The sequence below is a fragment of the Telmatherina bonti genome, assembly GCF_933228915.1.
Source record: "Telmatherina bonti genome assembly, chromosome: 10".
Lineage (NCBI taxonomy): Eukaryota > Metazoa > Chordata > Actinopteri > Atheriniformes > Telmatherinidae > Telmatherina > Telmatherina bonti.
The window spans coordinates 26,055,086-26,080,582 of NC_136628.1; the positions used below are offsets into that span (position 1 = coordinate 26,055,086).

Here is a 25,497-nt window from a genome sequence, read left to right on the forward strand (position 1 = left end):
CGAGTCAGTTTTTGATGGAAAAAAAAAAAAATCCCTCTATTTGTGGAACAAGATTGGTTTAGCCAAACCTGCCAGGATCCTTGGAACATGGACTGAGATTATCTCTCCAATCATCTCTGGAAAGCTGACTTTGGTGTGGAGCGACTGAGCCTGGACAAAAAGGTCAAACGTAAACTGGTGGAGCTTCTTTACAGTCTGAAACAGAAGGACAGACACAGATAATCTAGCTTTAATTCAATTAGCCACAAGCAGCGCTCAATTCCAAGCTTATGGATTCTTCTTCCGCTCACATGAGAGTTTTTTTCATCCACTGGCTATTAAAAACATCTCCCCTGAGTTTAAACTGAACATGTTGCCAACAAATGTTTTACGGCAATAAAAATACAGATATATCTTCCTTTTCTTTTACCCAGTTGCTCAGAAAGTACCAAAATACCCAGACATTTTAGGCTTTCACAAAATTTCCCAGCTGAGCCTTTGTTATCTTTCTTCTCTGATTAAGTTTACCTGAGATGCTCATGATTTGTGTATCTCACCATCTGGAGGGAGTCCAGGAGTCGCGTGAGCTGGTAGAACCTCTGGGGACAATCAGCCGTCATTTGATAGTTAATGAGCCGATTGAGTTCGTTGATGTAGGTGAGGCGAAGTTCATCAAAGTATTTCTGACTCTTCAGGCCCTCAACTGGAACTGTTAAAAATGCCAAAACAGTTCTGCCAACTTGCTCATCAGAGTCTATTCTCTGCAATGCTCAGCATAAAAGGGAAATACTTACTGATGCTGAAGAGCAGCAAGGCCTTCATGCAGAGGAACTCTTCCTGGGTAATCTGCAGCAGCACAAACTCCTGGGAAAGATGTCTCATTCGCATGCAGTGCTCATACATGGTGGAAATATGCATCCGATTTCTGCAGATGTATAAAGGTCACGATGAGAAATGTGAAATAATGAGAATGTACAATTACCACGAGGTGAAGACATTTACTCACTAATGAATAACAACTGAGAGGGAAAGAATGTCAGAGGTTACATCCATATCTATCGGGGTAGTGCTGGCTCTGAATGACATTGTTACAATAGAGATTTCTGCAATGTAATCTTTGATTTCTGGGGAGAGATGTTAAAACATAGAATTCCCTTAAACTACAATCTCCTCATCTATCAATAGCTTAAAGTTAATGATAAGAAGTAATTGGGTAATCGGTGTTCCCCGTAGCTGCATAGTGAACAAGAAACATTACTGAAGTTTGCCATCTCTCCTCACATGAAATCATTCCACCTTTAATATGAATCTGGAAATGGATCGACGGTAACTTATTCACATTCGTAAGCTGTGCAGATAACATTGAAATGAAACACATTTTGGCAATTGGAATAGAAATATCACCAAAGGAGCTCAAATTGATAGAAAAAGAAATGAGAAACTGAGCTAAATGGAGCTGAATTTTACCCATCTTTTATAGAATAAATTAAATAGTTCAGGTATTGGTTTTATAAATGTAAATAATAGACAATGTATAAACTTGCACAGATTATGCCCTAATCTTGAGTCTTCTTTCATTTTCTGGAGATTGGCTTTATTTCATCAGTAAGACCGATAAAAAGCTAGAGGATTTGAAGTAAAGCAAATCGTGGCAACAGATTTGTTGCATCCTTTTCCAAATATTGGTGGAAAGAGGATGTACAGGAATGCATGAGTATTTAAATGTGTACATGTACATCTGTGTATACCATTCAAACGTTTGGACACTTTTTCCCATGAAATCTAACGGAAAAGTGTGTCCAAACATTTGACTGTTGTTTATGTATGCGTGCATATAGACATAGACAGATATATTAATTAACTATAGTAATTCCATTCTATATAGATATAAATCTATGTATGTGTACATAACATATAAGGACAGAAATAAATAGGCAATTACTTCATCCTGCTCATTTTTTAGATTTGATCTTAATTATGCTCAACTAATCTTTTGTTCCATCTCATTTTTGTTAAAAACAAAAAAAAAAAAAACAATTATAGTATTAATTTAAAAAAAACAACAACACCTAAATCAAGAAAATCACCAGTATATGCCTGGCAATGCAACAGAGTGAACTGTATGAAACTGTTCGAACCCAATGCAAGACAGAGATGTACATCCCCCTCTGAAACATGGCTATGTAGTTTTCTGTTATTGTTTTTTTTGTTTATTTTGTTTTACTTTAACAACAACACCCCCCCCCCCCTCTTTTTTAATTGTTTTTTTTTTTTTTTTTATTATTATTATTTAATGTTCACTGAATTCATTCATTTCATAAATGTAATTGAGCAAAACAAGTTGTAACCACTGGCAGTCCATCCCTCAGGTGTTGCCTGAGATATTCAGATCAGAATCAGCTCTGAAAGTCTGAACACAAAAAAATGTTCCTGACTTTAATTTCTCAGTGACAAAAGATCCCCAAGGGAGGAAATTGGTTGAACCCAGTCCTAAATAGCCTGCACCGACTCCTGTTTTACATTTTTTAAAATCTGGATGTCTTTGTGTTTGTGCATGTACAGGAAAGCACATTAGAGAAAGAAATGAGGGAAAATGAGGGTGCCAACTTGCTCACTGGGGGAAATCTAAATATAATGAGTAGCACAGCACATTGGCCATCCCCTAATGAAATCCTTTTAGGCAACATAATTGAATTAAGTATTCAGAATTGTACATACTCATTGAAGACAAGGTCAGGGGCAAAGTAAAGCATCCTGCCATTGACGTTTTTATAGGACCTCCATCCCAAAGCAAACACCATCACCCCCATCCATGACTGCTGGATCACAGTCATCTGGTCGTCCACATGGAGATTTCTGAAACCTAAGGACAAACAAAATTCTTATGTAAGCAATTGATATTCTTTTCCTCTTTTTACATTCAGCTTTCCTTTAATGTTAGAAATGTGTCATGAGAAAGACAAAAATGTGGCACTATGGTAAATATGTTATTAAGACATCAATGACGGACTTAAATCCCTCGACCCCTCTTCCTCCCCGCTCTCCATCACACACAGGCAGGGTATTGGGAGGTGTGCACGTGGCGCTGGGTGGTGAGAAAGGCCATCAAGGTCGCCATCTTGATCGCTGCACCCAGCCTCGGCTCACCTCCCAGTTTTAATTACACGTAGTCACCAAATCACCAAAACACTGACAACCCACACGATTAAGGGGAAGGGCATGCAGTGTAAGCTGGGCGGGGCTGCTTAGGTGGTCCCTCTCCCAACCCCGCGTGGCACTTCCCTCAATTTTAATTGCAACTAATACACACTTCACAATCATTCACAAGCTGGGGGGAAGGCAGGGTGATAGGATCCTCTCATGCCCTTATTCTCGGGGCTTTGACGGGGGGAGGGTTCAGGCGGGGGAAGAGTGCCATCCATTAGACTTAAGTCTAGGCTGACCTGGCTGGAGGGGGGTTGTCACTGGCCCTGGGGGGGTGCTGGGTCAGGTGCATCTGTGGGGTGGTGGGAGGGATGCTGGGACTGCTGGGCGGTAGTTGTGGGGGCCCTGATCGGGGCCATCCTGTCCTCTGCCCCCTCTGGGGCATCTCACATGGGTGGTTGGGTGTAAGTGGAGGGATGGGGGTGGCGGGGTGTGAGCGTGTGTGGGGGAGGGGTGGGTTGTGGTTAGTGTGACTTGGTATGGGTGAGTGAGTAGAGGTGAGTAGGTGGGGTGGGGGTGCATATGTGATGGGGGATGTGTGTGGATTGGGGAGGGGTGTGTGGATGGGGGTTGAGAGGGGAGTGCGTGTTGGGGGAGGGAGGGTGTGCATGTATATGTGTGTGTGTGTGTGTGTGTGTGTGTGTGTGATCACTCTTCTCTGAACACATTCCACTCTAAATGTTCTGCATGTGTCACAGTCACTGAGTCATCCAGCAAGTTTATTCGTTAGCAGCAGGTAGCTCTCTTTCTGTCTTTCTGATTTAACTTGCTAGTTTCTGGACCTCCTGACAGTCAATAGTTTTGTACTCCACAGGGACCATGAGTCTAGAGTTGGCTTGTGTGGGTGTATATATATTTGTGTGTATGTGTATTTTTATATATATATATATATATATATATATATATATATATATATATATATATATATATATATATATATATATATATATATATTTATACACGTATGTATGTGTATGTGTGTGTGTATATACATATGTATGTAGGTGGGTATGTATGTGCATATACGTGTATGCATTGATCTCTTTCTCTTGTTTTCTCTGTTTTCTTTTCTGTTTTCTTTCTGTCCCTTTTCTATCATTTCCGGTCCGGTCCAGCAGCATAAACTCTGTAATACGAAAAATTATCTAAAACAAATAGAAAAATAAAATAAGAATCCAGAAATACAAGGGGATCATCATATCTATAAAAGCTCCCCTTCTTTAAAAAAATTTGCTCAGCAGAACACAGCATCAGCCTGCTTGCTTAAATGCTGGACAAGACAAAAAAAAATTAAATAAAATAAAAAGACATCAATGAGACTTAAAAATAAAACCAACCGTGATTAAACTGCTTTTTATATTGTTGGAATAATAATGAAACTGCTGTGCATTTATTAGACTTGGCTGAGCAGGTCATTAATTCTACAACAAAGTTGGCATGTCTCACCTGAAAGATGATCATCTGAAAGTCCTCTATCAACTTCTGTTTTCCCCAACAAGCTAAATCATTATGCGTATTTATCTCTTAGATCAGTAATTTCCAAACCATGACATTCTTTGCTCGCCAGTATACTTAACTAAATTAACATCTATAATCCCATCCAGCACTTTTGTCTTACCTGGCAACCCTTTTGCCCATTTAACCACTTTGACAAGTTGTCTCTCTCCAAGTTCATTGAGGCTGGTGAGCAAGTTGGCAGCTGAGTCTGGTTGGCCACAGTCATGCCCTGCATTCACCACCTCAGGCTCAATGGACTCCAGGATGTTGAGGAAAATCAGCTGGGAGTTGATGTTTAGGCCTGATTTGGGAGAAAGGTTGTGGATGGTTTCTGCTGATTCCTGAACAGGAAGATCCTCTTCTGGGTTTTTCTGCTGTCCAATCTTCTTAAGTTTACGTGCTACGAAGGAAGAAAATTAATGTCATTATTGTTTTCCATTCAGCTTTTCCCCTCAAGGGGGTTGCCACAGCGAACCATCAGCCTCCAACCACTGAGCTGGTACGGAAGCCCTCAGAGAACCCTTGTGTCCCCCTCAGGGCCGCAGTGTAGGGGAGCAGGAATCAGCCATGACGAGACCATCCACACAGACTCCATGCTGTGATTGCAGATAAAGGTGCGTCTACTAAAAACTTACCTGAAGGGGGTGTGCAGTGAAGAAGCAAATAAGTATTTGTACACCCTGTAATTTTGCAAGTCCCCCCATTTAGAAATCATAGAGGTGTCTGAAAATTTCATCTTAGGTGCATGTCCACTGTCAGACACATAATCTAAAAAAATATGGAAATCACATTGTATGATTATTTTTAAATAATTTATTTGTATGTTACTGCTGTAAATAAGTATTTGAACGCCTGTCTATTAGCTAGAGTTCCATCCCCTCAAGGACCTGTTAGTCCGCCTTTAAGAAGTCCACCTTCACTCCACTTACTATCCTAAATTAGAAGCCCCTGTTTGAGGTTGTTAGTTGCATAAAGACACCTGTCCACCCCATACAATCAGTACAACTCCAACTACTAACATGGCCAAGACTAAAGAGCTGTCCAAAGACACCAAAAACAAAATATTAGACCTCCACAAGGCTGGAAAGGGCTACAAGGCAATTGCCAAGCAGCTTGGTGAAAAAAGATCCACTGTTGAAACCATTATTAGAAAATGGATGAAGCTAAACATGACTGTCAATCTCCCTCAAACTCCATGGGGCTCCATGCAAGATTTCACCTCATGGGGTCTCAGTGATCTTAAGAAAAGTGAGTAATCAGCCCAGAACTACTTGGGAGGAGCTGGTCAATGACCTGATAGAGCTGGGACCACTGTTTCCAAGGTTGCTGTTGGTGATACACTAAGACATTGTGGTTTAAAATCAGGAAGGTTCCCCTGCTTAAACCAGCACATGTTCAGGCCCATGTTAAGCTTGCCATCGATCATTTGGATGATCTAGACTAGAGGAGTAGTGGGAGAAAGCCATGTGGTCAGATGAGACCAAAATATAACTAGAGAACTATCCCAAGAACACTGTGAAGCATGGGGGTGGTAGCATCATGTTTTGTAGGTGTTTTTCTGCACATGGGACAGAATGACTACACAGTATTAAGGAGAGGATGACCGGGGCCATGTATTGTGAGATTTTGGGGAACAACTTCCTTCCCTCAGTTAGAGCACTGAAGATGGGTCGTGGCTGGGTCTTCCAACATGACCTGAAGCACACAGTCAGGATAACAGAGGAGTGGCGGCTCAGTAAGAAGCATATCAAGGTTCTGGAGTGGCCCAGCCAGTCTCCAGAGCTAAACCTGTTTGAAAATCTTTGTAGGGAGCTCAAACTCAGTGTTTCTCAGTGACAGCCAAGAAACCTGGCTGATCAGGAGAAGATCAGTGTTGAGGAGTGGGCCAAAATTCCTCCTGGAGTGTGTGCAAACATGGTGAAAAACTACAAAAAATGTTTGACCTCTGTAATTGCAAATATAAGTGACTGTACCAAATATTAACATTGATTTTCTCAGGTGTTCAAATGCTTATTGACAGCAGTAACATAAAGAAAAAAAAAAAAAATTTAAAAATCATACAATCTCATTTCCAGATTTTTTTTTTTTAGAATATATCTCTGACAGTGGACATGCACTAAAATCACAGGGTGCTCAAATACTTATTACCTTTACTGTATATTTATGCAATCACTAATTTCATGTTGGATATTTTTATTTAATTGTTATTACTTTGGCCCTGCGATAGACTGGCGAGCTGTCAAGGATGTACCCCGCCTTTTGCCCAAAGACTGCTAGGATGGGGTCCAGCTTCCCTGCGTCCCTTCATCAGATTAAGCGGTTAGGAAAATGAATGAATGAATGACTGTTATTACTTTGTAGAAATGAGTATTCAATTTGACATTAAAGATTTTTTTTTTTAGATATATTTTGGTCACAAAAACTAAATGATGTTGCACACAAATTATTTACAAAAACAATTAGAGTAAAATATTGCAGGGGGTAAATAATTTTTATAGACACTGTATGTGATCAGGATTCAGTACCAGAGGACAGGAACCATTTTATTTCTTTTTACCATCACACACTTGAAAACCATGCATCTCTGGGGTTGCATGCTCACCCATGGTGTGGGCATCTTAAACATCTGAGGAATATTCAGGATTTAGAGCAACATTTAGTCTTAACATATCATAAAGGGAATGCCTTGCATATTTAAGCAATACAATGCTGCAATGCCCCATAGTGTATCCATCACAACAGACGTGATGTGAACAAATGTGAACTAATATTTTCAACAAAATGGTTAAAGGTCTTAGTTTTAACATCTGATATAATGTTTTTGTTCTTCTGGGGGTAAAATATGGGTGAATGCAATTTGCCAATCCTTCCATTCTGTTTTTGTTTACATCTTACAGAGCACACACACAACATTTTTGGAATTATTGTTGTGAGATTTTGTATCATAGCATCTGCTGAGTGCCCAGGCCTATTTGAGTCTGGTTGAGCTTTCACTCAGACCAGCAGGGTTACATGCTTGTGTAAAGTTCAGATTTGGTCAAACTGACACAGCAGTTTATTTTTTTCCAATGTCATATAAAACACAACTGAACCAAAATGTTTGATCAGAATCGGTTAATTATTTGTCTTAAACGTTAGATGAAACCCAAAACAACTGTGCTACCAATGTGATTCTATTTTCCAAATTATTTGTGAAAAGTCTCATGCAACTACTGTAGGTTTTAAGGGCGCAAGCTTTTTAATGGTTTAGCTTCATAAGATAATAACAATTCTCCTCCAGTAATAGCTTTAAAGATCTTGATTCATATTCCATTTGACAAAAAAACTCCCCGAACAGATGAGCCCCATCGGATGGAGGAGCCTCATGTCATCATTTGGTCTTTACTAACAATGTGGAATTTTTTGCTTATTTTTTTCTCCTCTCCTCAGACTTCTAAAACCACATTTTTTCATTAATATAACTCAAGGCACTTCTGCTTTACATTTGTCTTTTTATATATACTGCATGTATCCAGTACCTGGAACACAGCCAAGCATTAACAAAGCTAAAAGTCCCCCAGCAGCTGCTCCTCATGGCAACCTGCACTTACAAACCAAATTGAAGCAGATTCCTTGGTTTAGTAAAATAGACTTAGATAGAAAAAAAAAAAAAAAAGCTCAACAAACAGACTGGAATAATTGCAATCTGCTAAATGTATCTGGTTCTTTAACAGTCAGATTTAAGACGAATACTTCACTACATACAATCATTTTGGCTTTCCACAAGTAAAAGTTGCAAACAGTTAAGTGTCAGTCCAGCCTGTTATTTGAGAATGAGTGCAGAATAACAGAAAATACAAGTTGTGCTATGTGCTGAGGGGACACATGTCGATAGGCTGTTTGAAATAATCTGATTCTGTGACACTGGATTTGTTATATCTTTAGGATGAAAAACAAGAAAGGAAGATTATGAAGGTAACTTTAATCATCAGTACTGACTGACAGTTAAAAAATAACTGTTAATTGCCATGCAATTTCCTCTGGTAGGCTTCCTGAAAAATGATTTATTAAAACTGCAGCGCCGCTCCTTTGTTCAATTTGATAAATATTGAACTGCTAGTTATAGACACGACTTAAGTCGCTCTCAAAATCAGCAGTGTTGAAAGAAAATTGCAGATTATATAAGATTTCCATTTCAATCTCTGATCCAAAAACAAACATTTCAGGTTAAAACGGTTAATTAAAAAATTTTCCTGGGATTCTCAGTTGTGACAGGGGCAGGCATCTGATCTTTGCAGAGCACAGTGTAAATAGGTTGGGTTGAACTAACCTCCACATCTCCATACTTGAGCTGAAGCCAATTTAAACAGACAGAGAGTCTAGAAAGATGGATTCAAGCAAGAGGCTTTGTTAAACTCAGGCGTCGTGGAGGAGAACAACGCAGTTGAGATGGTGCGATTGGATAGTATTAAGAGTTGGTCTGGGCTGACCGGGAAACTGAGCCTTGATGTTACTTTCATTGTTTCCTGCTATAACTTGCAAAATAAACTGTAGAGTGATCCATTACCAGTAATCTTCCCAACAAAATCAAATTGCACATGTGAAATTTATTTCCCATTTTCTGCTCACATTTTTAGTTTGCTCCTTTCTGTGCCTTCGCTGGGCTTCTCGTCATTATAATCACCCTCCTTATCACATCTGTCTTTTTTGGGATTCTTGATTGCATTTAAAGCAACACTAGGGTCAGTTTAGCACCTTGTCTTTCTCTTTGAATACCTTTGTGTAATGTATGTCTGTCCAGATCCCACTTTCACGTTGGTGTCTGCATTATAGATGCCATTATCTCATTATTTCACCAATGAAAATTGTGTTTCTGCAGCAGTCAGATGGAGCAGAAGTCTGACAGGCTGACACGAAGAAAGAGAAGCAAGAGAGCTAAATCACCTGTCACTTACAACCTCACAATTCCCATTATGTGATATCAGGATAAATCCACAGGAGCGCTCAAATTCACATAAAAACTGGCCAGTTGGGAATGAACAGTGAACTAAGCTGAATAAGATAACAAAAAGTAATACTTTTTTAATATTGCATTTCTTGCATTTGATTATATATAGATATTTGACATACTAATTATCCCAGTAAGCACAAAACCTGATTTCAAGATCCCATCTATTCATAGCCCTCACTTAGCTTTAAACAGGCTAAATTTAGACCACAGTATTTATTCCTGCACCATGTAAGTTTCTGTAAATATGAGACAAGACCAAAGCCTTTAAAATATGCTAAAGGTCAAGAAATAAGTTTGTTCAGTCACAAACTGAAAATGACACAATATTAATTAATTTGAAGATATTCATATATGACATATAATTTCATTCATTCATTCATTCATTCATTTTCTGAACCGCTTAATCCACTTCAGGGTTGCGGGGAAGCTGGAGCCTATCCCAGCTGGCTTTGGGCGACAGGCAGGGTACACCCTGGACAGCTCGCCAGTCCATCGCAGGGCTACATACTGAACTGAACATATCATTTTAGTTCAGTTTATTTGCCATTTGCAGTATATGAAACCACTTGGAAAACAGTTGCAAGAGCACAACAGAAAAAACATACAAAACACACGTAGAGACATCCTAAAAAGCAACACTTTTAAATAATGAGGTGCATGTTTGGGGTATTTTAAAGTGCAATGTTTAAAGTGGCTCTATTATGCACATTTCAGTCTAATTTATTTTGATATGCAAGTCCAGAAGGGCAAGAAATAATTAAGCAGTTTTCACAAACCGCTTCATTCATTTGGTATTGATCCTCTCAGATCAGGTCTGCCAGAAGCAAATGAACAGAGAAAGCTCCGCCCCACATCCAGCCTGCAGGCTGCGTCTGATTGGTCAACTGCAAGAAGTAGTTATACTGAGCAGTGAATGTGGGTGTGGTTTTTTTCTTCGTGAATGTGCACAACCAAGAGAAGATGACCAATCACTGAGTCACTCCCTCGGGACGTCATTAGAATTAGAATGGAAAACTCAAACATACATTTAGGTGATAATCTGCGCTGCTCATATGTCCGATGAGTATTCTATACTATAACTCTGTAGAAAGCTCAGAAAAGTAGAAATAGCATAATAGAGTCATTTTAAGCCTTTTTAAGTCATAACCGCTTTTGGAAAGAAACTTTTTGTGTGACAAGATGTAGCACATTTATCAACGCGAAATTGTTTACCTGAGGGCAGGACATCAAACAGCTTGGTAGCAGGATGGCCAAAAGAATTATTAATGATCTGTAAAGCTCTTGTTAAAAGTCTGGATTTATAAATATACTCCAAGACTGGCAGATCACAGCCTATCGTCCTGTAAGCAGAGTGAACCACTCTGTTTAAAGTTTTTTCTTTTGCAGTGAAATATCTAAACCACACCGTGATAAAGCTGGTAAGAAGGCTATCAATTCCACACCAATAAAAGCTTAAAAGCATGGTTTTGTTTTAAATAAATTCCCTTAATTTTTGTAAAAAAGAAAAGACTGGCGTGCCTTTTTAGCAATATTTTTTAGCGAACATTTTCTATCTCTGCCCTGTAATGGGATTCATCATCTGAACTGATCAGACTGATTACAGTGGTATCGTCTGCATAGCAGCGCAGTCACATGTGTACAAAGTGAAAAGCAAAGGACTTAAAATACAACGTTGTGGAGAATCTATGTTTACACAGAGACTTTCTGTGGTCAACAAGTTAAAAAGTTTAAAATGCATTTGCAAATGACATCACCAAGACCAAGAATTTTCAATTTGTGAATGAGCTTCACAGGAACCAAGGAGTTAAAAGCAGAACTGTAGTCTATAAAAAGCAACTTTACATATGATTTATCTTTTTCTAAATGTTCATATACAGAGTTAAGAGCAAAAGAAATGGCATCTTCCTCTCATACTTTTTCTGTAAGTAAATTGCCGTGGGTCCACAGACACAGGAATCTGTCCATTAATGTAGTCCAGTGCAGTCGCTCAAAAGTTTTCATTAAAACAGAAGTTAATGCTACAGGCTGATATAGGGCATGTCACAGATGTCTTCTTAGGCACTGATAGTATGACAGACTATGTGGGTCACTGCAGTACCTGAGTGTTATACATGTTATACAGCTGAGTTAAAACTGGAGCTAGGTGCTTCAAACACAATCTAAGAACCTAAGGAGGAATGCCGTCAGGGCCGGGGGCTTCCCTAACCTTCGTCCTGCTGATTGACAATGAAACCACTCTCCTCACAGCAAAGAGAAAAGAGGACACCAGGCGCTTCAATCTCAGTTCCAAATCTACATTAAAACTGATTCAAAGTCGTTTGGCGGTGAGTGGTCAAAAGCAGTGACGTCTCCTCTAGGTTTCCAGGAGGCAAAAGCGTTCAGTCCCATCCACATGCACTGTGGGCTGTCCTCTTTAAAATAACCTTCTATTTTTTCTCCATAGCACCGTTTTGCAGCTTTGATAAACTGCTCCAGACTATCTGGCCTGCTTATAAGCAGCAGCGTCTCCAGATTTAAAAACCACAGCTTGTTCCTTTAGTTTGATTCTCACATCAGAAGTAATCCTTGATGTTTGACTGGAATGGTTTAACCTTCCGTGGGACAAAACAGTCAATAAAGACGTTTAACTATCTAGTCACAGCATCACAATATTCATCACGGTCTTCTGTCCAAAAGACCGACCAATCTGCGGGATCAAAACAACCTTGTAATTGAGTTTCTCTGTCTTTGGTCCAACACTGAACAGTATGCGTTATTGGCTTTGTTTGTCTACTCCTCTGAATGTATGTAGGAAGAAGAAGAATGGAGGATCGGATTTGCTAAAGGCAGGTCTAGAAATGGAGCGATAAGCTGATTTTACTTCACTATCGCAGTGATCTCAGATCTGTGATCCTCTAGTAGGATGTTTCACATGCTGATAGTAGTTGGGGAGGGCAGTTTTAAGATTAGTTATTAAAATCACCTGCTACTGTCACCCCAGCATGTGGATGAGAGATCTCATATGTGTACAAAAGGTCACATAGGTTATTGAGTGCAACTGAAGTGACTACGCGTGGGTAAATGTACACATTGTATAAAAACAACACAGAAAACTTCATATGGAGGTAAAAGGGGCAGCAGTTAACATGAAGATACAATTTAATTTTTATTTGAACTTTATAAAGTATTTAACAGAGGCTCTGAACTGCCAACAAAAAACTTCAAGGAAGTTGTAATGGGAGCGAACTACAAATAAATGGAAATATATAGAGACATTTGTACTTATTTTTTATTTAATAAATAAATTTTGTTTTCCTTTCTGTGTAGATCCTGCGACTGACTGGCAGCCGCTCCAGGGTGTAGCCTGCACCTCACCTGCTAACCGCTGCGACTCTAAATTGCAGAAAGTGATATACAGAACAAATGGAGGAAAAAATAGAAATAATTTAGTTTATTTTGAACTCTTCAGCTACTAAATTCCACCATTAATTTGGAAATATAAAATGGCCTTATAACATTTTACTCACTAAGATGTGAAAAGTTTTGAAGAAAAAAAAATTATTAGTAGTATTTTTTTTTTAATGTCTTGTCCAGCATTAAAGCAAATTTGCTTTACCAAGAAGACCTGTATAGCTAAAAAAAAATCCCCGTGATAATCTGTATTCTTATTTAATTTGTTTATTTTTAAGAAATGTTTGTTTTACAAAATTCAGGATTGATTTCTGACAGAGAATTTGTGCTCATCCATCAATCCATACATACATCCATTAAAGACAAATAACTCACATTAACACTCTTATGTCCCTCCTCCTGTAAAAATCTTAAATAAGTCATGACATCTGCTCAATCTTCATTTTGTGACTAAAATTAGCCACATCATAGCCTAAACATCAATGGTCAAATTTAATGTTTTTGTTCAGCTCACAGCATCATGTGACAGCTGCTTCAAAAAACCATGTCAGATTAGACTGGTTATTTAAACACACTGGCCTTTTGAAGGAGCGTTATGGTGGATTCAGCAATGAAATGCAACATGATATGGTTGGAGGAAGAGAAGGGAGGACAGAGAGACAGTGGCACACGAAAGGCAACATTGGACTGACTTTTACTTTCTGGAAAGAGCTCATAGAAGAGACATGATGCAAGGCGGATGTTGAATTGTCCTTCAAGTGCAGTAAGAAAGCACTGGATTAGTTCACCAAAAAGAGCGTATTGTCCCAAAATACATCTGATTTCTGCCTAGTTTCTGATGAATGGTTTCAGATTTGCTAACAGGGACATAAGAATATTTTCATTAAGAAGACAAACTCTTCAAAGCCAAACCATCCCAAATTAAAACCAGAAAACATTTCCAGGTTCTCTTGCTTTTTTTCATTTGCTGTTATTCCAAAATATAACGTAGTTTAAGGCCCAAAAACTGCTTTGTTTGATTCAAGAAATTAGTTTGTCGTATTCATTTAGTGCATTGAATAATGGCGTAAAAATACACTGCTTTATTTCATTTGGCTTGGCTAAACTGCTTTTCACTTCAGGCTGTATTTGGAAACAAAGCTGAATATCCAACCATTATACCCAGCTTCAGTAAGAAATGATCAAAACAAGTCAGGCCAGTAATCTTGGTGTCATTTTGGAATCGTAGCTCAATTTTAACAGCCATAAAAGCATATATAAAGAATAATGATCCCGATGACTCCACATGATTTCAACAAACATATTCATGCATTTGTTTTCAGCAGGCTTGACTCCTGTAATGGAGTTTTTCCAGTTCTCTGTCAAAGAAAATCAATGTCAAAACTGCAACAAATCCAGAATGCTGCATAGTCTCACCACATAGGTCAAAGAAAAGGAGGATATATCTCTCTGGTTCTCCAGTCTTCACACTGACCTACATTGTGCCAAAAAAACTGAGTTTAAATGGTTTACAAGGCACTGAACAGCTCTGGGTCAAAATATTCATCTGATCTGCTAACATCATATGAGCCATGAGACCTCTAAGATCATCCAGGACAAATTTACTTTCCATTTAGGGAGTTAAAGCTAAACAAGGACAATCAGAATTTAGTTTTTATACTTCTAATATACTAATAGTGATTATAATATATGTTCTGACAGAAGCAAGTATATTACAAAGCAGGAGATGAAGCTACTGGGGGCCAAAGGACAGTTAAAGAGGAATATATCAAAGATTCCCGAGTACTTTTTGTACTATCTAGTAGTTACCAATTGGTGTATGGAAAGAGCAAACAACAGAGCAGATATTTCAACATGTCAGAACAAGACATGCTCAGATGTTTTGGTTGGTGCTTTTTTTTTACCAGTGGGAAAGTCCTGCTGTTGCACATGATGGTTCTCTGTCGAGGTTTACTGGGGCACTGGAACAAACATAGCCCTGTTAATAGCATCCATTATAACTGCTTTTCATGCTGTGACAGGTCAAAATGTCTGTTGTGAAAAAGCCAATAGTGTGATCCAGAGTCAGCAGCTGAATGAAGTTTAAGCTGAATTAGACCTCTGTGGTCTCATAAAGGACTTGTGATCAGCTTCTTCATTTCTGTGGTTTGTGGAAACGTTTCCTGTTTTTGATCTCTCTTGAGTTTTATGTTAACCTTGTGTGTAGGAAGGCGAATAATGGACACACACACCATCTGGTTTTCTTTATTTTAGATCATGATATCAATGCCAGTTATTACTTTTCAGAATGTGTCTTACAAGGAGGGAATTTTTGGCATTTTTCTAAGATAAGAATCGCCTCCAGTGCCTGCTCTCAACCTTGATAGAAAGCTGATGTAGTGAGCGGCAGGAAGGCAGACGCTGACTGACATCTGTATGATTATGCTGTTTTTTTATGATTATGTTTAAATTGTTGATCAATGAGTTGTAAAAAAAAAAAAATGGGCAGAAAAATGTTTATTTATAATCATGTTTGTTAATAGCATTGTAAATTAATTTTCCAGAAGCCTGCTGTGATTGTGAAGTCTGTTTGAACTGGGAGTGTAGTGTGTATATAGCAAACAGTATATAGGACACACTGCCAAACCAAATAGTTGGTCTCCACAGATGGACGATGCTAAATTTGTTTGAATTAAGAGCAAATTGGTTTTCTTCTTTCCCAAGCTTGCAACATGTTTAATTCTTCCTTTGTTCACACACCACATTGATACACCTGTAATGGTAGAAACCACCTAAACTGGTTATCAGTCCACAGTTTCCTCTATGATTTATTTACTATATCCTGCTCTTCAATTTGTGGTTTACAAAGGGTAAAACTTACCAAAACTGACAAAAACATGAGCTTTTGACTCATTAGTTACAACCAATCTAGTGTAAAGAAATGCAGTTACACAAGGAGAACAAAAAGGTCATTGTCAGAAAACAGCACCTGTCAGACAGAGAATTGCCAACTAATCCGACAGCACATCAGCAAAGGCTTTAAAACATCATGCCTTCCCCTTTTAATTTCCAAGTTATGCACGCACTAGATTCTTCCACTTGACTAGCTCTGTTTGCATCACAATCCCATTAACCAGAGAGGATACCAGAGGTTATGAGGACAGACACGAAGAGAGGAGGTCAGGTGACAGGCATTTAACAAGATAAGCTGAAATTTCACATCCCTGTTTTACAGGCAGATTTTATGACTGACTACTGTACCTCAGTGTTGCCCATCATCTGTTAATAACGGACATCTGGTGGCATGGGAAAAAAAAAAGCCCATAAAAGTCATGCAAGTTTTAGTTTTTTCTTTAATTTGCACAGAAAAATGGCCTTAGTAAATATTGAAAGAGCACAATGTTGAGATTAGCTCATTACTTATTTAAGACAGCTGTCATCATGCAAACTTTATTTTTTGTAAAGCGAAACATAACCTTGACATTTATTCTTTCATTTACTTTCTATATTGCTTGGTCCAAATCAGGCTCACTGGGTTTCTGGAGCCAATCCTAACAATAGGCAGGCGAGAGACAGGGGGCACGCTGGACACATCGCTAGCCTATCGCAGATTACCCTGATATAGCCTCATTGTTGATTTCTTTTTCTGATTTGCTTTGATCAGAGGAAAACTTTTTATTTCTTGTTAGTAAAACTTTCTGGGATAACATCTTAGGAAATCAGAGCTCATACTGGGTATTGATACACTTTAAGTTAGAGGAAATACCATCAATGTAGCCTGTTGATCCCTAACTTTAAACCTAAACTAAAGCTACACACTAAGCTGAATAGTGATATCTGTGAAAAGTTAATGTGTTGACCAGTATTCTTTTAATCTACGTAAAAGATTTAATCAGGTTGTACAGCATTGACAGGAAAGCCCTGTTGTCCAAGGAGCAATATGGTGGCTTCTTTCAATTATTAATTTGAAATGGTTTAACTCAAACGTCCTGATTTTGAAACGGCAGTCAATGTGGATTTCAACAAGTGTCAATTTTCTCATTGGAAATTTATATTTTTGGGGGGATTTTTCTGTAACAAAATCTATCAAATGCATTTCTACGGTACGAAGTGATGAAGTCCAAATGTTCAATACGTTTCCTTCATGATTTAGTAAAAATGACAGCGTTTCCATGGTTTACCAGACATAACTTGTGTAATCAAAGTTCCCAAAAAAAAGACTGCAAATCATTCAAATAAATGCTCAGAGCAATAATATCTCTGTTTTGCTCTCGAACAGATGGCAAATATGGCAAAAGCAAGAGTTTTTTATTGCTCATCCGTGTTCTCTGACTTTATGATCACAAGGAGAGAAACGACAGATCCATCAAACTGTCAAAGGTTTATATTTTAATAGCATAGCTACTAATAGATTTGCAATTTTACATTTTATTGATTAAAGATGATTTGTCAAATTGGAAGTCTCATTTTCTTACGTGGTATTTGAAATAAATTACTTCCAAATGTATCATTTTTCTGCTGCCATTTCCAAAATCATTCCTCTAAATTTCCCCATGAAACGCCATGAATGAATTACACATCCGTGATGAGAACGTAAGTGAAAGGATCTTTTTAGCCACAACTAGAAAAGGTGTGCCTTTTTACTACAATCACAGCATTAGATCACATTTTCCCTCCACGGGTTTGTCAGGGACTGGTGGCAAAATTACCAGCAAGTCTGCCGCTTTAATTCACATGTCTCATGTCAGCTTTGTGCTTCCAGCACAATTTTCACCGTTAACAGAATGAGAAAATGGAAGAGAGTGAAAATTGAACACAAGACTAAAATTAGTCCACTACATGTCAATCTTTGCAGCCTAACATGACAAACAGGTCTGGGTGACAGTAAGGAGAAGTGAATGGAAGAGGTCTAAATTGCATGGCAGCTCAGTCAGGGGCTTGATTATCAGTAACATCCCCCATTGTGATGATGCTGCAATTGAAGAGAACCAGCTAAGATGTGCAGTGTGGAGAGAATAAAGTACTTGGTCTTGGAAAGCCATTAATAGTTTCACTTTTGGGACTTCACTTTTTCTGTAGCACGCTTTGCTCATTTAGGATCTAGTGCACTAGGATGATTACGGTCCTTACAACCCATGCATACTGCATAACTTTAATACAAATATATATTCATGCTATGTTCAAAACCGGGCCAGCTGCAACTTGTGTTGTTTCAAGACTAAAATATGGATGCACAAAGGCAAGAAATGTTCGTGCATTATTTACTGCAGATTTATAAAGGTTTGCATCTTTTTTATAAATGTGAGAATGTACACACATACTCAATACACATACATTGAGTGTGCATGATGCAAATTATCATGTTAGGTGTATGAAGGAAAATGCAACTGATGCTTTCTTGGAGAACTGACACTTATTATAATTTATTCCGTAGCATCTAATTAATTGTCTCTTTTGAAAAAAACATAGATAAAGTGTTAATGCATCCCACCTCCAAGCGTCATTCCAGCCTCGAAACATTTCTTGAGCCGACAAGATGGGCAGTTCTTTCTTCTTAGCTTGTCAATGGTGCAGTCGTTTTTGCTGGCACACAGGTACTTCTGTTTGCCTGGATGAGAAATACAGAAACCTCAGGTGGCGTGAGCAACTCAAATGAAAAACAACTTGCATGACTGCTGAAAACTGGCATTGATAAAAGCAGAGACGATCTTAAGCAAGTCTTAAAGTACCCTGAGCAAACAGCATGGAGATTTTAGAGGCGGAAACCAAACTCAGGTTCTAAGCTTGACCCTTTAGCCTTTTACCTTCTGCAGCTCTTTTGAAGAAAACCTTGCAGCTGCCACAGGTGAGCGCGCCGTAATGGCAGCCAGACGCTTCATCTGAACAGATCAGGCAAGTCCTCTGAGGAGGAAAGAAGAACTCCATGGGAAACACATGCTCTCTTCCAGCTTCAAACCTGCAGATAGACATAAGAAAGGCGCCCTTATGAAACCCATAAAGAAGACAAGTACCAGCCAGCTGCTGATCTAATAGCAAGCTAACATTTTGGTTTCGTATCATTACAGTAATCTTCCTGGAAGCAGCTGCTGAGCTCTTTGCTTTAGATTAAAATGAATACTTTTTTATCTTATAACTGCTTGTCTACAGTGGAAAATCTCTGCCTCGCCTTGACCTTCACAGTGACCTCACACACTGTTTAAACACTAACCTCTGACTAGTTACTAGTTTTATGGTCTCTGTATTCGTGCAGCAGTATTTATGAAAGGCAGAGAGTGATGGCTTGATGAAGGTGTGGGAAAGATGAGAGTCCTTGCGTTGTGTCCAGGTTGTGGAATGTAGGCTAAGCTGAATTTGCCAAAGCCTTAAAAATGAGCGATTAGAAAAGAGTCAGACAAAACGCAGCCACAGTGGCGTCCAACACAAATATCAAAGATCAGCATGAAAGAGGGGGAAAAAAGGAAGCTTCTGCGGAATCCAGACTTATTTAAAGAATGATGAGAGAAACTAGTTTACACGAGAGAGAAAGACAAATGATTTCACCTCATGTTTCACTTTGGTGTTTTATGCATTGCATATTTCCTTCAGAGCTTCAAATTTAGTTCCTAACACTAATAAATAAATGGCAGCTAGGCTAAATTCCAATATGACTAATTAAAATGAGACGGCATCAAAGAGTTCTTTCATTCTTTAGCTTTTTTCTTCAACATGCAAATGCTCTGAAACATACAACCATTTGGATTTATCAGATCTTGAAATTTACTCTTGATATGTTCAGAAAGAGGTTCTATTTTTATAACCCAGCAGTAAAAACTTTAATATTTTAGATATTTATATCACGATCCCTCTCAAGTGTTTTCCTCTCTGAAAATAATTTACCGCTACAGGTTCTTACTGAGTTTAAATACTCGATGAGCAATTATCTCGGGTGATGCAAACCTCATCTGTTTTTATTTTGTGGAGAGAATATGAGCATTATTCACTGTTGATATATTAATGATGGTGTGCATCATCTAGACTGTTTATATCAAGTAACTCTTAAAATATATACACTTGTGTTGAACAAAGTAAGAAATTATCTAATCAAGTGCTCTGTTCTAAGTCAGTATTATAGTTCTTTAATGCACTGTAGTGTGTGAGGTGATCATGTGTGGTGTTTATATTGGAAAATCTGTGACTGACCTCTCCTAGAAGTTTTCAATTTCCACGCATGCAATGATGATTCTGGTGAAGGTCTCGGGGGGGGGGGGAGCTACACAGATGGATGATGACTGACTACATATATTTTCACTTTTAGTAGACTTTTAAAATGCATGAACTGATTGTCTGATCTCAGTCAGAGTTGTCAGAATAAGAGGTTTCATTTTTACTTTCCCCGTCAAATGAGACTTTGCAATAACGGCTTGAATACTGATCATGCCGTCATCTTTCTGAGTGATCAGTTTGGTGCAGCTGCCAAGATAACTGATATCAAAAAAGTGCAATCCCATACAGATTTAGTTACACCCTTTGAGTGTATGTCTCCAAGCAGGATTCAAACACGACAGATGAACACAGAAAAAGAGAAAGAGAAAAAGTCACATGGTGGGATGGATTTTAAATATTAATTGTAACAAAACAAACTCAGACAGAGAACAAGACTTTTTAATAAACTCTTCACCTTTTTTTTCACTAACACCTAACACACACTCAACACTTGTCCTTTGCATAAAGTTGCTATGACACTGAACAGAAGTATCCAAGTAAATACAAATAAAATGGTTAAAGCTAAATTTAGTCAATTTTCATACATTGGTATCTTATTAATGCATTGGAGCTCTTGGATTGTTCCAGTCTCTGTGTTCAGTGCATTTGTAGTCTACTGTAATTAATTTGCTGTATTCTTCCCTGCAGTTACACACGACACTGTCATGTTTGCTGTTCAGACATGTCAGTAAACTGAAATACTTACTGTTTTATGCAAGAAGCTGCTTCCACTTGTCTGTTGTTTTTCCTTTATTTCCTTATTTTGTTTACATGATGTTCAATGTTTACTGCAGCATCTGTTTTTACTCTGAGTTCATGGCATGTACTTTCTATCTGATCAAGTGGTTGCCAAGTATGTGTTTCAGGGTTTAGACACATCATGGTACCTGTAAGTTCACCAGTTGTTTTCCATCGAGTTTCCTCCTTATTAAGTGTCTTTCACAGTGATTTGTGCTCACATTGTTACGTCACTTCACACACAAGAGGAACAAACTGCAGGTTTGGCCCTCATTTGTGGAACATGCTCAGGTTTTCGCTAAAGCACTCTGCAGTGATCTACGCAGATGGTCCTCTTGCTTTCAGTACGTTAAACAAACCCCAGACAAAAAAAAAGAATCCATGAGTTGCACTATACTGTTTCTCTGCAACTAGTACTAAGGCAAGTTTTCATTTAAAACACAATCCAGCAGCAATGTACGTTCATGCCACAAGAGCAAGTAAACAGTCAGTAAACAGCTGTAATTGCTAATAAGATGTTGGTTTTGTTGCTCATGTAAGTATTTTCTGATCTGTGTGTGAGTAAATGTGTATTTAAAGAAGAAAAAAGATTCTTGCATCAGAGTTTAGAACTCATCAGTGTGCACTCGTGCGTCCCCTTAACCAGGTAGTCAAACTTGCACATCATAAAACTACTGAGGCATGAGAATAGTGACACGGATCAGTAGTTTCCATGATTCCCTCTACAGCAAAAGAAAAAGATTGAATAAAAGGCAAAGTAGCACAAAACAAGAGTGTGTACCTACATGAACAGATATCTTGGAGTTTAGTGTTCTGAACTCTTTACAGTCAGCGACAGCGCCGTCCGAGAGTGCCAGCTTTTAATCATTCACCTCAGTGAACTCAGTTGGAAAAAGGCCCTCAACTGCATGACACCTCAGTAGAGTACACATGAGACCTGCTGTTGGTCTGTTTAAGCACTTCCTTTTCATTGCAAACCTGATGCTGCAAGATGCTGCAGATAATCTAACCGAGAGTTCAAGTCTCAGCCATTAAAAAGGCAACATTAAAAAGTCGCATGTCATTTTCATTATTTTCTTTAAGTGTGGAATACTTTTGACAGTTTTTAAATAACGTGTGAAGCAAAAACATCAACAACTGTAAACGACAGAAGAAAATAGTCTGTTTTCTGTGTGAGGATTTTAAAGGGAAATTTTGTGTGTATTAAAATCAGTCTTAACATATGAGAATCGGTATCATGCATTTGTACACGTAGCCTGTATTTTTACATTTTTCATAAATAAAAAGGGCTTCCTAAAGTTTTGTTTTTTTTTTAAAAGAAACGTGTTTGGGCACATCAGGTGGATTTACTGTTTGAGTGGGCTTTTAGGAGGAACAAGGAAGGGTTTCAGCTGACACAACCTCCTTTATTTATTTGCTCTCTGAAATGGTGTAATAAAGCACATGACAGGGCACATGCCAGGGCAATATGGGCTTCAAAGCAGTTTCTGTGATGCCGGGCTGCTGTTTAAGCTATTTATTTATTTTATTTTAATCATATCTTTGAAGATAAATTTAGTCTAAGGACAAATTCCTGAAAGGAATCAGGCAAATGTGATCACACTCTTTAAATGTGCTGCAGCCTCTGTTTGATTACATAAAATATAAAAGTCTATTTTATTTCTATATGGTGGAGAAATTACGCATATTTGGCTTGTTGGAAAAAAAAAATGTTAGTAGGCTTACGACTGTTAAAATAAAATACAAAGCTCAGTGGATGATGAGATTAAATACACATATTTTGCCGTGAAGTCTGAATTTTATTTTTGTTTTATTTATTAAGAATTATCATTTTGTCTCAAGGAAAATGTCAATCCTCAGCCACAGCAGGTGATATTTCAGATTTAACTTTAGTGCCATGAATGAAGCTGATGATGGACTTTTTCTTTTAAGTCCTGAACCACGGATTTGCATAATAAACTATAATAATGTTAATAATAATAATGGATTTACCTGGTGTCGTTGTAGGCAGCATCCAGCCATTCACCAACTTCAGCCTTCATGTAGTTGGAGTTGGGATGGGGCACCCTCAGCATCCCGCCTGGATGCCACTGTTCAGGACGCACTACGCTCCTCTCGTATGGATTACATATGAACGCGGTGGTCGAGCCAGCGTCGTGCGCACTCGTGCGCTGCCTCTGACCCCAAAACTGTGAGTTGTACCTCTTACTGAAGGTGTAATTACTGCCCCACAACGATCCCACAGACTCGCTCCCTTCACACTTGACTTTGACGCTGTATTGATCCGGCTGGTATCCGCCGGGCTTGTCCTCCGCGGCGTTGCCGAAGTCTGCCTCTTCATCTGGGGGTTTGAAAGCTCGGCACGGGGTCGCCGTGTGAGCGAAGCGTGCCAAGTTGTCTGGTGGCGCGGTTGGACCATAGGGGTAGGAGGCAACGCGATCTGCGTCCAGATGATCTCGCGCATTTGAAGTTATGTCATCAGCCTCGCACAGTGTGAAGTTTTGCGCATTCACAGATGTCCGAGAGGAGTTGAGGTGATGAAAAGGCGCGGTAGTTTCTGAACTTTTGAACATTTGCGCCGCGTGCTTCAGGCCGTGCGGTGTCCGGTCACCTGGGTCGGGACATCTGTACTCGGTGGCAGCGTTTTGGGTTCCGGGACAGCTCAGAGAAGCGACGTCGACGCCGAAAAAATACTTTCCGCTCATTTGGTCATTCGCTGCGCACGATGGGAGAGCAGCATCACCGTCGTTCACGTCGTTGGACTCCATGGTCAGACCCAGTGACACGGACACAGCTTTGCACAGCTCCCTGGCTGTTTCTGAGATTGTGGCGCAGGCAGAAAAGGAGCGACTGTCGCCCACACGGCAGTCAGCGTCTAACAACTCCTCCTGGTGAGCAGCAGCTGTTTGACAGCAGTGTGTCTCCATGTCACAAGTTGGAGGATTAATGCGTCCGGATCCGTAACAGGTTGCATGGTCGGAGTCGCTGAACCGACCGGGACAACTTCCTGCATAATTTTTGCTGAAATAGATTTGACTTACTTGAGTTTTTAGCGCCATACTGGGAGCGCTCACGGCGTCGCTTGTCTTTATTTTCTTACCCTCTGGCCAAATTTTGCTACAAGATAACTGTCGGTCAGTTTGGCTCATTTCCCAGAAGATGTTCACTCGGCCAGGAGACTGGACTTTGCACAACAAAAGTCCCCACAGGTCCCGGTAATTGGTGGCCCGGCCCAACTCTGTGGAGGAGCGAAGCGTTTTTGGGAAAGGTCTTAGGAGAGCAACAGGAGTCGCAAACTCCTCCTAAACTGAAATGCTCCGAGTCAGAGGCGCTCAAGTTTTGTTTGATTCGAGTGAAATCAGGAAAAGACTTCTGTTACAGTCAAATGTCGCTCTTTGCTTGAGGGAAACAAAGACGGGGAGCTGAATTTATTAGATCAATTCATTATTAAATGCAATGTATGTTATTATTATGTGTATAACGACAGGGCTGCATAGAAAACAACCCTGCTATTATCTATTGTTATGCTCTCCGCCTCCAGTTGGTAAGCAGGCGTGCATCACATTTTTTTTTTACAAGTTTGCCACGAACATTTATCTATCTCCTCAGGGTATGTGGCTAAGGTGTTTGGATTTCAGATAAGATCAATAAAGATAACATAATAATGATAATACTTTGTCAAGAGGGCTGTTGCCATAGCCAGAATTAATGATAAATAACGTGAATCGACTTTCTTCATATTCAACTGAATTTTCACCAAATAATTTACTCCGTTAATTTTGGTATTTGCTCATGCTCAGAAATGACTGCTTTTTTTTTTTTTTTGTAAAATCAGAATATGTATAGTAAAAAGGCAATCCTTTAAATTGAAATTAAACATTATTGACAAATAAATTGCAAAAAGGAAAATGCAAGCAATTTTTAGAGCCACAAATGAATTTCAACAAGTAGTTTAAATGGATTCAAAGAATGAAACCAACTAGTGCCTTTTCTTTTTTATTATATAAAACCTGAGATAATGAACAGTGAAAGATAATTGTATGAAGAAAGGTTAGTTGTAATTACAATCCATGAAATTATCAATTTGAATATAGATTTAAAAAGGAAATTGAATTCTAGAAACTACAAAATACTAAACATGGAGAGCTTAAGAGGAAGCCTTGGGGAATTTTAGGTTGGCACTATCAGCCTTCATCATTGGGGCTCTTATGGACAAAAAAGTCACAACTGTTTAAATAAATGCACAAAAAGGCGAGAGTATGTTTGTGAAAACTTTTCTAAATGAGCCACAACATTGGCGCACAGTGTTAATCCCTTTGGGAATGCAAAGATGCCAATAAAGACAAATGAATAATTTGAATAAATGAATAATGATTAAACATTTTCCTTCAACAGAAATGGTGATACCTGTTTGTTTTTAGTTTCTACCTGTAATAACTCATAATGGACTCATGCTACAAGAACAATATGAAATTAGA

The 25,497-nt window shown here is 38.8% G+C and overlaps 1 protein-coding gene across 1 annotated transcript; it reads right to left on the bottom strand.

Annotated features, from left to right (window-relative positions):
• Positions 1 to 36: 36 nt before the first annotated feature.
• On the bottom strand, positions 37 to 24,168 carry ar (androgen receptor; the record flags this gene model as incomplete). The annotated part of the gene is made up of 8 exons (XM_079247927.1): positions 37 to 195; positions 537 to 688; positions 774 to 904; positions 2,698 to 2,842; positions 4,802 to 5,080; positions 18,531 to 18,647; positions 18,844 to 18,995; positions 23,012 to 24,168. The coding sequence occupies 8 exons, from the start codon at positions 24,166 to 24,168 to the stop codon at positions 37 to 39; spliced, it is 2,292 nt and encodes a 763-aa protein (XP_079104053.1).
• Between the last annotated feature and the right edge of the window lie 1,329 nt (positions 24,169 to 25,497).